Source organism: Equus caballus, chromosome 22 (assembly GCF_041296265.1).
Source record: "Equus caballus isolate H_3958 breed thoroughbred chromosome 22, TB-T2T, whole genome shotgun sequence".
NCBI lineage: Eukaryota > Metazoa > Chordata > Mammalia > Perissodactyla > Equidae > Equus > Equus caballus.
The window spans coordinates 49,420,764-49,436,097 of NC_091705.1; the positions used below are offsets into that span (position 1 = coordinate 49,420,764).

The 15,334-nt window shown below is 63.6% G+C and overlaps 1 protein-coding gene across 4 annotated transcripts; it reads right to left on the minus strand.

Annotated features, from left to right (window-relative positions):
* Positions 1-1,443: 1,443 nt before the first annotated feature.
* GATA5 (GATA binding protein 5) lies at positions 1,444-13,922 on the minus strand. Of its 4 annotated transcripts, none has more exons than XM_070247500.1 (7): positions 13,555-13,922; positions 12,591-13,155; positions 10,801-10,976; positions 3,674-3,799; positions 3,061-3,478; positions 2,611-2,738; positions 1,444-2,289 (listed from the first exon to the last, which is right to left on the minus strand). In XM_070247500.1, exons 2-7 carry the CDS (start codon positions 13,132-13,134, stop codon positions 2,134-2,136), a joined length of 1,548 nt encoding a protein of 515 aa, XP_070103601.1. In that variant the 5' UTR covers positions 13,135-13,155; positions 13,555-13,922; the 3' UTR covers positions 1,444-2,133. The 4 variants fall into 4 exon arrangements, with proteins under 4 accessions (XP_070103601.1, XP_023482653.1, XP_023482655.1 ...); XM_023626885.2 differs by having other exon boundaries at positions 3,061-3,148; positions 13,383-13,699; XM_023626887.2 differs by having other exon boundaries at positions 3,061-3,148; positions 13,555-13,698.
* Positions 13,923-15,334: the final 1,412 nt, after the last annotated feature.

Consider the following 15,334-nt stretch of genomic DNA (forward strand, 5'->3'; position numbering starts at 1 on the left):
TGGTTGTGACCTGCCAGACAGTCCCTGGTCCCCAGCGGTTTCCTCTGCAGCCTGACCCAGTGATGTGGTTCCCGATGTGGCCTCCGCAGGGACCCCTGGATGCTGGTGAGCATGCAGGTTCTGGGGCCCCAGCCCAGTCACTGATCTGGCCCCAGGCCTGAGACTGCTTTTTAACTGGCCCCTGGGAACCCCCAGATCGGGGCAGTCCCTGCTGCAGCCCTCTGTGTGGGAGAGTGGGGACCCCCGTTTCACAGATGGGGACCAAGGCACTGAGGCTGGTGACTTCCTGTGGACACCCAGATGGTGAGAGCCGGCAGCACCTGGCCTGCCCGGGGGGCCTGATTCATACCTCATGCCCCTGCATCCCCGGGGTTCACCCCAACGCTGCCCGGATGCCTGCTGTGCCCCAGTCAGAAGTTTGAGACCCACACAGGGACACAGGAGCTGCCATTGCTCCAAACCTCGGCTCACTCCATCCCTCCACCCTAGGCCAGAGGGGCAGTAAGTGGCAGGGCAGGGACTCAAACCCCAGTCCGCCTGATCCCGAAGCAACGACTTCTCAGTGTGGGCGCCCACGCTGACCCTCGCCCTGCCGCACCCAGTGTGCCTCTCCCTGCTCACAGGTGACCTCGAAGGCACTCAGTGTTTACGGGCCTCATTAAGTCCTACAGATGCCCTTGAGGGCTCCCGATGTGACTCAGAGCTGCCAGCAAGGCCCAGGAGACCAGCCCCCGGGGAACAGGTCTCTGAAAGGAGACAGCCTGGATGATGTCGGCCTGGCAGGCAGGGGCGGGGCTGGGAAACCCCGCAGGAGATGGGGGAGAGGGAAGCAGCATCAAGGTCTTTAGTTTACCTTCTCTCTTACGGTGTCATCTATGTTTAAAAAAAGACATGACAGCATCTCATGTAAACTGGGCTGGTTAGACCTTGAGGTACAACTTCAGAATGAATGGACACATCCCGGCAGAAGCGTTAAACAGGGTGGTGTGACGGTGGCCGGCTCACGTTGGCTCACGATATTTAACAGACTTCTGAATCAAACCGGGAGTTAGCTGGGGGCGGCAGAGGGCAGGGGGCTTTCAATCGGAAGTCTTCACACTGGAAAAATTTTTTTTTCCAGGTTTCTGGCTTCCTTGGAAAAATCAGGTCTTGTTAGTGAAAGGCAGGGCATGCCCCAATCCCCTCCACTCCCTATCGCTTCCCTGACCATTCAGGTCCCTTGGGCAGAGCTGCCTCCAGCTACAATGACCAACTAATTTATCATCCAACCTGTAAGCGGAGGACTTTCGTAAAAGAAAGAAGGTGTCATTAATAATTCTGCTGGGACAACAGACCAGACTGCGATGGTCCTAGGTAAGCCAGGACACGTGGCCACCCCAACATCAGCCACCATGCGGGCCTGATGCTTTACTCTGCCCAAGAAAAACGGTCACAATACACAGATTCACTTAGAACAAGGCCCTTTACTGCCCCCTCTGGGAAAACCGTCCAAATAAATACACAAGTCCACGATGACTATGATGTGACCGGCTTCCCCTTGGGCTGGCGTCCTGGTACAGTGCATGACCTGCACATCTGTCCCTGGTATCCTGTGCTCCGAGAAGGGCAAGTTCTCCGAGCCATGGTTCTATCCATCAAATGTGGGAAGTGAAGGACAGACCCCGAGGCCTCAGGAGGTCCCACATCCGGCTGCTCCCCTCATTCTGTTGCCTGCCCGGCCTCAGTCATTTCACTTGTGATCCTGGTTTCACAAAAGGAGGCTGGGTTTTTTTCCAACTGCTGCATCTGTAAACGTGACGATGGGCTGTGCTGACAACAGAATTCAAGTTGGCGGTGGGTGCCCTGGGTCAGCCTTGGCTGGAGGGGCCAGAGTGGCTCAGAGCCTCGGACAGCGTTTGGGGGGGTCCCTTGCTGTCTGAGGGTGGGGGGTGCTCGAGCGCTTTCCCCACCAGCCTTCCTCCTGCTCCGGGGCCCAACTGCCCTCTGCACAGAAGGCCTCCCGGCCGCCGTGTGCAGAGACGCCCAGCACCTCGACGTCCCGCTGGCTCCAGTCTCTTCTGGCAGGTGGGCCTGGTGGTCTCTGCTGCGCTGGAGCAGAGCAGGCAGCGAGGCGGTCCGAGGGGGCCTGGGGACCTAGGCCAAGGCCAGCGCACACCAGGCCTCCTGGCGCAGGGCCCCGCCGAGGCTGGCCTGGGGGCCCAGGGCTGCCGAAGGGAAGGCAAAGTCCTCGGGCTCAAACTTGAACTCCAAGTGGCTGGGGGCCAGGGGGTCGTCCGCCTGGCTGGGGGCCTGCAGGGAGGACAGGGCTGCGTGAGGACGTGGGAGTGGCCGGCGGCCTCGCTGGAGCTCGGGAGCCTCATGACTAGGTGCCCTGTCTGAAGGGGCCTCCCCAGCCTCTGCAACGGCGGGGGGACCCTTCGTGAGGCCTGATGTGATGACGCACGCACAGCTTCTGCCACAGGTCAGCTCTAGGCACCAACGACCAGAGTGCCCAGCCCGGAGCTCCTGGGACAGGCCTGCGGGGGCTCTGACCTGGCTTGGGGGTCAGGGTTCCCCGAGGAGGTGCCAGGAGCCAGCTCTGGCCATCCCAGCCCACCCCATCTGCCTTACCTGGGAGGCGACGCTGGGCCCAGGGCATGAAGGGGACGCCAGGCTGGGCTCAGGTTTCAAAGTGGCCGCTGAGCTCTCAGGGTCAGGGACAGAGGACAGCGGGGAGGATGTGGTGTTCCCTGTGGACCCTGAGAGGGAAGGTGGGGTGTTACAGAAGTTTCCAGATCTGGCCACACAGGTCGCACAGCGAGTAAGGGGGGCTAGGTGTGGCCTCCTCGACTGGACCTCCTGCCCCACGTTGGGTGAGCTTGCCCCACCCCCGCCCCGCCCCAACCAGAGCCACCCAGGGCACAGTCGGGGTGTTTGTACTTCGGGAGAACAACGCTTGAGCCAGTCACGTAAATCTCTAATGGTGGAACATGACACACTCGCAGTGACTTCACAGGGAGCATGTGCGCCCCACGCGCGGGGCTGGGCTCCCTCCCGCGTCCTGGCGGGTCTGCCGTGCACCTGCGGAGCCCTTGGTCTTGGCCACGTTCTTAGGCCTCCGTTTCCGCGTCTGGATGCTTTCCTTCTTCATCGCCAGGGGCCGCGGCACCTGGCAGGGGTGGCAGGGGTGGGTGGCTGGTCCCTGTCCTCGCTCACGACGGGGCCTCTGCACAGCCACCTGCCCTGATCTGAGCCCTGCTGAGCCAGTCGCTCCTGCAGCCGACCGCGTCTTCACTGCCCTGTTTGGTGAGCTGCCCACCCACTTGGTGCTTTCCTCCAGGAGGGGCGGGGAGCAGCTGTCCAGCCCAATCTCCCACTGACCCAGTGGGGCCAGGAGGGCTCTGGGGGTGCACACAGCCAAGACCAGGGTGTCCAGCCTCTGCCCCCAGCCGAAGCACTGTGAGCGAGCCGCAGCGACGCTGTGAGCCTCTGTACCCATCTGCACGACGGGTGCGACAGTGACAGCAGGGGTTCGGTCCCACCATCAGTGAGGCCCCGGGTGACACATTCAGCCCAGGGCCAGCCCCAATGCCATCCCTGCTTCACTCCTCCCAGACCCCTGGTCTCTCAAGGTAGGGAGGCCATCAAGGGACCCCAAACAGAGGGCAGCCCCCCACCCTGCCCGCGCACTCACCCCGTGCAGCTTCATGTAGAGGCCGCAGGCGTTGCACACCGGCTCGCCGTCGGCGTTGCGCCGCCACAGTGTGGTGGTGGTCGTGTGGCAGTTGGTGCAGCAGAGGCCGGCCCGGCGGGAGGAGGACTGCGGGCGGGAGGCGGGTGTGAGCCTTGGGCTGGGGCTGGGGCCCTGGGGCTGCTCGGCCCGGCGCAGTTAGCGCCAGTGGAGCGGGAGGGACGGAAGCTGGAAACTGGACTGATGGGCGGCCAGGTCCCCGACCTCGTGGGGCTGGTGAGAAGCTGTTGGGGTGCTAGGCCGTGAGGCCTGCCCGAGACAGCGACAGCCTTGGTTCCTCGGAGCTTTGGCTCAACGCCCAGGAACCCTGATGCAGGTAGCTTCATCTTTCTAAGAAGGGCCTCGGTTTTCCCATCAGGAAAATGGGGATGATGACAGACCCACCACAGGCCTCTTGTGGGGTCAGGATCACATGAAAGCCCAGCACAGAAATGCAGCTGTTTTTTTTCTGTCATCTCTTTTTAGCCACCAACGCTGAGCCTTAACCCCATCCTTCTATGGTGCAGCAGAACTCACAGGGGCCACAGGGCCCCCCTCCGGAGGTCGGGCCCCAGGCTGAAGGTTCAGGGGCCTGCTGGTCCCTCTGGGCATGTGCTCGGCTCAACAACTCTCCATGGCTCCCCATTGCCCACTGGACTGAGAGTACCCACAACTCCCCTTGCTGCTCACTGCACCTCAGGTCAGAGCAAGACTGGACCCATCCAGAACCCTCCAGAGGCCCCGACATTCCAGAGGCCTGCCTCCCTCTCAGGCCTCCCAGCTGAGCTGATCTCAGGTTCATATCCGACCGGGGACCCCAAACCTCCCTGCACTTGGGGGCCTGGCGTGGCCCAGACACGTGAGCTCCAGGGATCCTGAGAGTGGGTCGTCTGAGGCTCAGGAATCTGGACCAGGTTAGGGCGCTGGAGGGGTTCCGCCGAGCTGGCTGGTTGGGGAGTCACTGTTGAAGGCCTGGTGGGGGCCCTTCCACCCACTCAGGAGCCCTTCCACCCGCTCAGGGGCCCAGTGCCTCTCTGTCAGGCACAGGTTCTGCTGACTCACATGTCAGTGTTTGGATGGGGTCCTGGTCACGTGCAGGCTGGGAGCCCCCGCTCTATGCTGGGCACAGGCCCCCAGGCCCCTGGACCCAAAGCCCTCCCCTGCAGTACAGCCTGCTGGGGCGGTCCCTCCCCGGCCCTGCTCCCGGGCCGCGGCCTTGGGGTGCTGCTCCCTCCTCACCCCCAGCCCCTGCCCCCAGACGCCGCTGAACCTGTCCAGACCTTTCCTCCGTGTGCACAGTCCCTGCCTGGTCCAGGTCCCCGGACCCCTCGCCCGGGCCACAGTGATGCAGGGTCACTAACCCATCCTGCCCACCGTAGCCAGGGTCACACCAAGTCACATTTGCTACGGTGTTCCAGCGCTGCCTCCGACAACGAGGACAGAAGGCCACAAAGACGCCATGCTCAAACTCATCCCAAGGACGCCTGTTCTCTCGTCAGTCTCCTCCAGCCCAGGACTGAGCTACAGGGCGACCAAAATGGAGACAGCCAAACGGAGCTGCCAAAGGAGCCCATCCTGCATTACAGGTGGGCAGATGGGACCTGCCTCAGTTTCCCCATCTGTCAGCGGCCTCTAGGGTCCTTTCTGCTGGGGTGACCAAGTGTGGCCAGCCTTGCCGACTGTCTCCTGCCCGCCCCCTTTCCCCAGGCTGTGGTGAGCCGGTCAAGGGCACAGGCCTGCCCCCTGAGAATGGCTTGGGAGGGGGGCCTGTCTGAAGCCCTCTGCACCAGCCCTTCCTGTGAAAACTCCAGAAGTGGAAGCCTGCCACCCTCCCCTCCCCCAGGCTGCAGGCACTGACAGGCTGCAGAGAATTCTGCCCTGTTTAATCTAAGGCTCGGCCTTGTCTCCAGGCAGGACTCTGCCCCAGACTTGGGACAAAAGGACCAAAGACAAGGGAGGGACGAGGGCGTGGAGGCTCCAGAGGGAAGCAGGGCCCGACTCTGGCCCAGCTGGGGAGACCCATCCTTGGGAGGATGGCTGCCAGGCTGTGCTGGGCCTGCGGTCCAGCCTCTCAGGAATCTCAGCGGTCTCCCTGGGGGCGCCTGGGGGTGGGACTGATGCACTGGCTGGAGTGGAGAGAGCTGGTGCGAGGCCCCAGCAGACCCGGAAGGAAGTGGTGGCTGCAGCCCTGGGGCAGATGGCGGGGCATGCTCTGAGGAGGAACACTGGACCTGGAGTCAATCAGGACCCCAGCCTGAGTCTCTCCCCAGGAAGCCCGTGGCGACATCCTGACCTTGTCGAAGAAGCAGCTGCTTTTGCCCGCCAGACAAGATTTGAGTCTCCCCTCCTTCCCTCCTATCTGCCTCTTGAGTGCCAGGAGCTGTGCGCACAGCCGGTGCCCCTTGCCTCCCTGAGCCCATGGTCCAGCGTGAGGCAGGTCTCCTCCCAGCCCTGCCACCTGTCCTGGCCCAGGACCCCTGAGTCCCCCAGGCCATCCACCTTCCTAAGGTGGGAGGAGGCCTTGGGATCCTCGCCAGGCCGGCCAGGTTTAGGAACAAGCCAGGGTGTCCAGCCAGATGTGAGCTTTGGGTAAGCAACAAACACTGTGTGTCAGCATGCCCCACGCGACGTGTGGGACAGACTTATATTAACATGCTATTTGCTGTTGACCTGAAATTCACATTTAACCATGCGTCTTGTATTTCATCGGGTGACCCTAACCTACCCTCCACCATGGTCCTCACCTCCCACTGTGTCTTCAGACTAAGGGGGGGCCCATGGCCTGAGCCCCCTCGCCTCCCAGACCCAGCCGGGGCCTTCAGGAGCTTTTACCAACCTTCGCTCCCTTAGAGTTTACATTGCCATCCCATGTTCCAGAAGAACTTCAGCATCATTGAACTGCAGGACTCAGACAAGAGCATGCCAGCTCCTCGGGCCTCCAGGCCACTTCCTACTGCAGGAGCCCCTCCTACAGAAACAGTCCCGTGAGGCAGAAAGACACCCTCGCAACGACACGAACGTCGGCGTTTTTTCAACAGCACGCCTGGGGGGGTGCACACACATGGGCACGCCGGCAGACACATGCACACCCCCAAACGCCCCCCTAGTCGCCTGTGCATTGCGGAACCCCCAGAGCTGTGCACACGGACAGTGCAGCCGCCTTGGAGACGTGGTTGCCGAGAGAGACGGCAGCAGGTGCAACCTGTGCAGAATACATGTGTGTGAGAAACAGGCCCCAGGAGTGCAAGGGAAGAATCTGGAAGCCACGTTTGAATCTTTTTACAGTGAGCATAAATTAAAATTAAGAAATTGGAGGGGGCTGGCTCCGTGGCCCAGCAGTTAAGTTTAGGGCACCTGGCTTTGGTGGCCTGGGTTCGGTTCTGGGCGTGGACCTATACCACTCGTTGGTGGCCATGCTGTGGCCACACAAAATACAAAATAGAGGAGGATTGGGGGCCGGCCCCATGGTCCAGTGGTTAAATTCCCGAGCTCCGCTTCAGCGGCCCAGGGTTTCACCGTTTTCACTGGGCAGGGACATGACACCGCTCAGCAGGCCATGCTGAGGGGGCGTCCCACATGCCACAACTAGAAGGACCCACAACTAAAAATGTACAACTATGTACAGAGGGCTTTGGGGACAAAAAGGAAAAATAAAATCTTTAAAAACAACAACAAAGCAAAATAGAGGCGGAGTGGCACAGATGTTAGCTCAGGGTGAATCTTCCGCAGCAAAAAAAAAAAAAAAAAAAGGGAAATTAAAATTAAGAAAATGTACAAAAAAGAATGACGGTAAAACACTTCCACACTGCTCGCCCATTACCTTCTCCTGTCCCCTCATGAGAATGCATTTTACACACGGGACAGCGAGGCTCAGAGTTGCTGAGGGGCAGAGGGCCAGTGGTGGTCCAGGGGTGGACAGAACTGCCACCCTCAGCTGAAGGCACTTTGGGGACACGTCCCCAGTGCTGCCCACACCCCCGCGGATGCCCAGAGCCTCCATCTGTGGTTCCTCACTGTCCAGACAAGGAGCCAGGCCCGGCCACTCTGAGGCCCCTCGCCACCAGGCCTCTCTGGCTGCATTCTGTTTTTCTTTTTTGGTCTGTCCTTTTCAAAAGAAGTTAAACTTCAAAGGCTGCTCTGGCAGCAGAGCAGCCCTGAGCTCCAGGCCCTGAGAGCATCTGAGAGATCCAAAGGAATCCGGGAAGGCTGCGGTGGGCAGCAGGGAGCCTGGGGCGCGCTGGCAGGGAGAGGGGAAGGGAGCGGGGCAGGGCCGCACACCCCAGACACTGGGAGAGAGCACTGCCGTTGGGCAGAGCAGTGAGAAACGGCTCTGATTTCAAAGGGGTCCTCCGGAGAGGCTCTTGGAAGTGGAGACAAGGGGACAGTTAACCTGATAATGCCCGAGTATCCCTTGCTGCTCAGGACAAACTGAGATGGGAGAGTCCGTGAGGCAGGGTTGTGCCGGAAGGAACACCCGGGGTCTGTGAGTGCTCCAAACCTCCGTCAAGGCCCCCTCTGCTTGGTGAAGGACGCTGGGCCCCACATGGCACTGGCCACTTCCCGGAGCTGGCGCCAGAGCCAGCTTCTGCCAAAGGGCTTTTGGTCTGCTGACCTTGGCCACTGGGCTCTGATATTTGGGGGCCAGGCCATGTGGGGCTCGAAGAGCATCTGGCCGTAAGAGATGGCCGAGGAGCAGGCACACAGACACCACTGAACCACCAGGATTATCCACCGGCTCGGCCACACTGCCGGCACTCAGCTCAAAGGTGCAGCTCCCTAGGCCTGTGACTAACGGCGCACTCGAGCTGCAAAGGGCCACAAAGGGCAGCATGGGCACCTGTTACTGTCACATTCCTGTACTCTGGGTGACAAGCTTCTAGCATTTGATAATCATTTAAAAGAAGGTTCCTCCTGGGGAGGCCTCCTGGGCCATCAGTTCTGGCCACACACGAGGGAGAGTGGGGCAAGTCTGGGCAACGGGCCTCGCTCCCCCATGGCGGGGAAGCCTGTGAGCTGAGCTCTGGGGGCAGGACTCAGAATCCCGGGGTTTCCACAGACAGCCTGGCTCTGCCAGGACGGGCAAAGGGCAAGCGGTGGGGCTGCCCTCCCTGAGTGCCAGGCGGGAACCCCCAAGCAAGTCAGAGGAGACACCAAGGGTCCTGCTCGAGGAGAGACAGGGAGTGGAGGGGCCCTGTGAACACCCCTGACCCCAGTCCCACGCGGCATACACTCCTGGGTGTGTTCCATACTCAGGTCTGCATGCATCTGGACATGGGGTGACCAGGCTGTCCGCCCTCTGGGGCCTGTGGCCCTGGGGAGATGAACAGGCACACAGGGAGCCCTCACCCTGCAAGGCAACCTCAAAGCTACTTGTCCCCCAGACCAGGAAACGGAGGCCTCTCCAGGCCAAGCGCCATCCACAGAGCTGGCCGAGGCCAGTCAAGCACTATGTACGAGCTTCTAACTCGATCTGTACAACACGGCATGAGGAAAGTTCCGGAATTCATCTCGCAGAAGACCCCGGACAGGGGCAGAGGGCTCAGCGTGAGTGGGGAGCACATGGGAGCCTGAGGGGGACAGTTCTGGTCGCAATGCGGGGTCGCCACCTGTAGGCTGTGAGCCCAGGGAAGTTGCTCAGCGTCTCTGAGCCCCAGATGGTCATCTGGCTGTTGTGAAGGTAAACATGGTGGCCCCTGCCTGCCCACCCCCCAAGTCAGGAATTTCCTGCTGGGAGGTGAGCCCAGCAAGGCGAGCGGTGGGGGACAGAGGCAGGGAGATTCCACACCTCCCTCTCCTGTTCAGCAGTGTGCCCTGTTCAGTAGTCATCACAGGGGCAGAGAGGACACTGGGGGAGACCATGTGGACTGTGAGGGTCCCTCTCCTTGAGAGGCACGGTGTGGGTGCAGCGAGCTTGAGGGGCCTTCAGAGCCCTAAATTCCAGGCCAGATCAGAGGAGGAAACACAGCAGCTGCTCTCAAACTGCCGGACGGGGTCAGTCCGCTTCCACCTGGCCAGTCTGGGGCCTCAGAGGGTAGGGCCCAGGTGCTGCCACAGCCGGGCTTCAGGTTTGGAGGGAAGACCTGCAGCGGGGCGCCCGGCTGCCCAAAACAGCAACCTTGGCAAGTGCTGGGCCACCCCACAGCGTCAGCCAGGGACCAGCCCGCGCCCAGGGCCAGATGCATCAGAAAGGGCCAGAACCAGCCAGCTGGCCCTGACAGGACTCACTCATCCCAGCTGTAGACTAGGGAGCTCTGAACCCCCAGAAACACACCGCTGCCCAGACCCCGACCTGGGAGCCACTGCGGCCTCGTTAACTTTATTCTGCTGGCAGAGCATCAGGCCTACCTCTTGTTTACAAAATTACTCAAACATCAGCGTTCGGCTGTGAAACGGTATACAGCAAAGTCACTTTAAACCTTTTACGCAGCTTTTGGGGGCTCTGCCTGCACCGGCGGGGGTCCGGCTCCCAGGCCCCACTCCCTACCCAGCCACAGCCAGAAGGAACCAAAAGTGAAAACAAGTTTTGCCCTGGAACAGCCACAGACCTGGTTTGGTCTCCGTCCCCACCTCCCAGTGGAAAGTGTAGAAACTGCTCTGCCAAGGGCAGTGGGCCCAGAGCCCCTCCACTGCAGGATTTCAACAACCTCCAGCCAAGCGGCCACGGCCACGCTGCAGCCGCCTCCCAGCCGCCTTCCCCTCCAGCACCAGCCCGGGGGCCGCGTCACCTCCCGACCCGCCACCCAGCCAGGCAGAAGCCCTGGTCACCCTCGGAGCCGCAGAGCTGAGCCCCGGCGGGCCGTGGACCCCCACGGTCACGTCCTGCCCAACCGGGTCCCAGCAGAGCTCGCTGGGCAGCAGAGCCCTTCCCGGGAGACCCCCGCACACCCCGCGGCCGCGCAGCTCCCAGAGCGGCGAGCCGGCAGCGGCGGGGAGGGCGCTGTCACCGGGGCCCGGCCTTCCCAGCTCCCCAGAGGGCTCCGGGCTGCGAGGGGCTGCGGCCGGCAGGCCCCTGCGCGTCCCCCGCCTCCCCGCCGCGCGCGCCGCCAGCCTGGCCCGACCCACCGGACCGGACCCGGCGCGGCCGCACTCACCAGGCGCTTCTGGGGGCGCACGAGCGGCCGGTTGACGCCGTTCATCTTGTGGTAGAGGCCGCAGGCGTTGCACAGGTAGTGGCCGGTGCCGTCGCGGCGCCACAGCGGCGTGGACAGCGCCCCGCAGTTGACGCACTCGCGACCCTCGCCGGGGAACTCCTCCAGGAAGTCGGACACTGCGGGGACACGCAGTTCGTGGGCCGAGGCTCTGCCCTCCTGGCTGGCAGGCGGGCGGCCGCTGCGGGCTTTCCTTTTTTTTTTGGTACCTTAAATTTGTTTTAAAATGTATTTTATCTAATTTTATTTTTAATTTTTTTTAAGACTTTACTTTTGTTTTTTCTCCCCAAAGCCCCCAGTACATAGTTATCTATTTTTAGTTGCGGGTTCTTCTAGTTGTGGCGTGGGGGAGGCCGCCTCGGCAGGGCCTGATGAGCTGTGCCATGTCCGCGCCCAGGATTCGAACTGGCGAAACCCTGCGCCGCCCCGAAGCAGAGCGCGCGAACTTAACCGCTCCGCCACGGGCCGAGCCCCCTGTTTTTAATTTTAAATTTACATTAAGTTCGTGCCGGACTTAAGACACTCGTCAGAGCTGCTTTCATAAGGTGGCGGGAGGGTTAGTAAACAAATCTCAGGGCGACAACAGGGACTCGCCCTCCTCTGAACCGGGTCCAGCACTGGCGTCCGTAATTTTGATCTCTGGGAGGCAGGGGCGTCCACGCCGGCAGAGGGAGGGGGCCGAAGGGCCTTGTCCTCTGCAAAGCGGGACTGTCCGGAGGGGCGACAGTGGTGAGGCTGAAACGGATCCTACAAGGACTATGGGGCCTGGCCCGTCAGCTTTGCTGCGGTCATACGTAACCTTCCTCCTCCCTCGGAAGGCAGCGCACTTCGGCCTCCACCGAGCCCTGGGCCGGCGCGCACGGGGGCGCGCGGCGGGCGAGGTCCCCTGGTGCCCTCCAGGCTGGGCCAGGCGCCGGCGACGCGCAGGCGGCCCGGGCGCCGGGTTGGGGCGGGGCGGGGATCAATCATCGCCCGGCCGGGGGCGGGCGCCAGGCGCGGGGTTGCCCTGGGCGGCCGGGGCCAAGGGGACCCCGCTTCCTGCGCCGAGGAGCCGGCGAAGGCCAAAAGGCCGCTCCGGAGCGGCGGCGACGCCTCCACCCGCCCAGGAGAGATGGCCCGAGGGCGTCTCTGCGGGCCCCAAACACAGAGCCGTGGCCCTCGGCTTTGGGCCGCCGGGTGAGAACGCGTCCGACTACTCAGAAAGCGGGCAGAGCGAATCGCCGCTTTACAGGCCTGGAATCCGATTATCCAAACTGAAACCCCGGGGAGCGACTGAAACCAGGTCTCAAATTAGAATATGTAAACATTCTAGAACAGAGATCAATGTGGCAGCTTACTTAAATAAACCAGTATTTTGAAATTCATAAAAATCATTTCCAAAACTTTCATAAAAACGTTTAAGAAGTAGGCTCTAAATTGGCAAGATCCAGAATGTCGGGTTCGGATGAATGAAAGGGCGAAGTGCACACACCTTCTTAGCAACGTGTAAAAAAGAATTTAGGCCCCAGTGTTTTTCACCCGGGGCGGCTGGGGTTGTGGCAGACGCCGTATTCCGCCCAGGTGAACGAGTCCCCAGGCTTCTGGGCCTGCCTCACGCTGGTGGCCGATCTGGCCGGGAAAGCTCTGACGTTTGGGGGAGAGGGGGAGCATTTCGTACAGCGCGGGTTCGCACCTGGGTACAGCCAGCACCCAGGACCCAAGTCCGTGGAGACACCTCCCAGCCCTGCACTCACCGAAGGTGGCTCTGCGGCCCGCAAGGCCAGCCGGGCGGCCCGGGAGGCCGTGCAGAACGCTGCTGTCGAAGGGTCCGGAGGTCCAGGACGGGGCGACCTCGGTGCTCACGTACGCCGGGTACGCGGTGGGGTACGCGGCGCCCACGGGCCGCCCGAGCGGGGCCGGATACTGCTCTCGAGCCAGCACTGCGCCCTGGTAGGCGCTGCTGTCCCGGCTCCCGACGCCGCCACCGCCGCCAGGGCCCGGCGGGCTGTGCGTGAAAGGGAACGTGGTGGCCCCGGGAGGCTGAGCGGCCGGCGGGTGCGGGCTGCCGGAGCCGAAGGCTGACGAGTCTGCCGCGGCCGCCTGCGCCCAGTTGGGGTGCGCGGCGAGCGCCGGGGGCTGCGGGCCCGGCTCACACGCCGGCAGGTAAGGCAGCATGGAGGGGACGCGCGCCGGCGGCACGAACACCGGGGAGCCGGCGCCCGGTGCGTGCAGAAAGGCGCCCGAGTCGGCGTAGGCGGCCTGGCCGGGGCTCGGGGCCAGCGCCAGGCTCTGGTACATCTTCCCGGGCGCGGCCTTGACCTGCAGGAAAGGGGGACCGGCGTCGAGGTCACCGCGGCTGTGCGCCCCGGCCAGCGCCCGCGCTCGTGCCCGGCAGGTGCTGCCGCTCGGTCCGCGCGCCCCATTCCCCAACCGGGTTGTTCTTGGGGCGGGTCCTGGAACCCGCCGGGGCAGAACGGCGCGGGGCGGGGGCGGCCTCGAGCGGCCCGTGGGGCATCCCCCGCGCAGCCGCAACTCGGAGAACTCACCTTCTCCACTGCCCCGGCGTCGGAGGTGCCCGGGTGGGCTCGGCGGGGGCTGAGAAGGAGCGGCCTAGCACGTCCGCAGGGCGCAGGGCCTGGGCGCGGGGGCGCGCCGCGCTGGGAGAAGGCGCCGGGCCGGGGAGGGGCGCGCGGCGACAGGCGCAACTGGGGCACTCACCGGCTGGTCGTCAGGACCGGAGGGCGCAGCGGTCGCGGGGGGCCGGCGACAGCCGACAGTCGGGAGGGAGACTGGGAGCCGGGGGCCGCGCTGTTCCTCAGGGAACCCCGGGCGCTGCGGCAGCCCCTCCGCGCCGCCCCGCCCCGCCCCGGCCCGCCCCGCCGCGCCGCCCCTTCCCTCCCGGCGCCCTCCCTTCCCTCCCCGCGGGGTCAGCGCTGGGGCTGCGGCCGTGGCGCCACGTGACCCGAGCAGGCCCGGCTCGCGGGGCTCGGCGGGAAAGGCAACGGGGATGCAAGGCTTGGGGCACCAGGAGCTGAGTACCGGCCGGCGCTCGGTGGGGCCCCGGGTTACTCGGGGCTTAGAGGCTTTTTAAAATTTGTTCGTGGGATTCGAGGATTCCCACCCCTCCCTCTTCACCAGCCCCGGGCTCCCGCCAAGGCTGGCCTAGAGTCCTGTTCCGTGTCTGAGGCCGAGTCCGAGACCCCGGCCGCTCCCCTCACGGACACGCCGTGGTGAGGCCCCCTCATTGCGCCCCTGGACTCGAGGCTCAGCGCAGGGTTCCGTCTTCCATGGGGATCCCAGAGTCCGTGTCCCTGGACTCGAACCGGGTGTACGACGGCCACTGCATGCGCGAAGTCCAGCGGGAGTCCCACAGTTTCCTGCATTTCTGACCAAGCAGGGCAACTTCGGCGCGCGTTCCCAGCTGGGGGGCGCGGGCGCGATAGGCAGGCGCCTTCTGGATGCATTCCCCTTCCGTACGCAAGGCCCCAGCCCAGCTCCTCGCCCCCACCCCGAGGTGGGACTTTCACTTCGCCCTGGGGGACCGTTGAAGAGTCCCCTCCTGGCACCAGAAATGCAGGATGGGTGGGAGGCTACCTGGGTCATAGAGGTTTCCCCTGGCACTCCCTGGGTGGACCCGTTGGCGGCAGCGCTGGGGTAGGGCAGGCCTCCGGCTCAGCTTGGCTGACGGACGAGGGCGGTCGGTCCAAGCCTCCCGCTAGGGCCGCGCTCTCCCAGGGGACAGCTCAGAGCAGGCGCCGAGCGAGCGACACTGGCTGGGCGGCAGCTGGGCTCACCAGACGGCCTTTAGGACCATGAATGTTTTTCTTTGCAGAACAGAGCCCTCCGCTCGCCTCGGTCGGCCCAGGGTGCAGAGGGCACTGACTGGGGCCAGGGGCCCTCCGCGGTGGACTGCGCTTTTAGCCTGCAGTGGCGCGGCCTGGCACTCACTTCTCTCCATGCGCTCTCCTCCTCCCGCCTGCGAAGGGGATTCCAGGTGTACACCGAGGCACCCAGGCTTGACCTGGCCGGACTGCCCAGGGAAGAATGTCCTGGAAGGTAGCAGCATGGTCCCCCTCACGGCCCTGGGCCGGGGACCCCATAGAAAGTCCCCAAAACGGGCTCTGGACTCTTCACCAGCCTTGGCACAGCAGAAGGCTGCGACCGGGAAGCGTGCGCCATTGGGAGGGGAGAAGGCGGCCTTCAGTGCCCGCTTTACCCTCCGCCCTCCCCCCATCCCATGCCCCACACTCGCCCACCACCCCCACCGCATCCGCTCCCACCCGCAGGGCCCCGGGTCCACGCTGCCAGGGTGGGGTCCGGTGGTTCCACTCTCCCCTGACGCGGCTACCCTGGGGATCCGAACCCGGCCCCTCCTCTCCCCACCCCCCTGTCCAGACTCGCCAGTGGATCTCGGTCTCTCTCCTCTTTGCCAGTGGGCCCCATGAGAGCGGGGAGGAGACCCCGTGCCGGTTCGGGTCGTGGAAACTCTCTGTGCCGG

Bases quoted from the DNA above. Each gene is read 5' to 3' on its own strand.
- GATA5 (XM_070247500.1), bottom strand. From the start codon at position 13,134: ATGTACCAGAGCCTGGCGCTGGCCCCGAGCCCCGGCCAGGCCGCCTAC. The intron at 10,977-12,590 runs GTGAGTGCAGGG...GTGTCCCCGCAG, and splicing joins GGGCCGCAGAGCCACCTTCG to TGTCCGACTTCCTGGAGGAG. The intron at 2,290-2,610 runs GTAAGGCAGATG...TCCTCCCTGCAG, and splicing joins GGCCCAGCGTCGCCTCCCAG to GCCCCCAGCCAGGCGGACGA.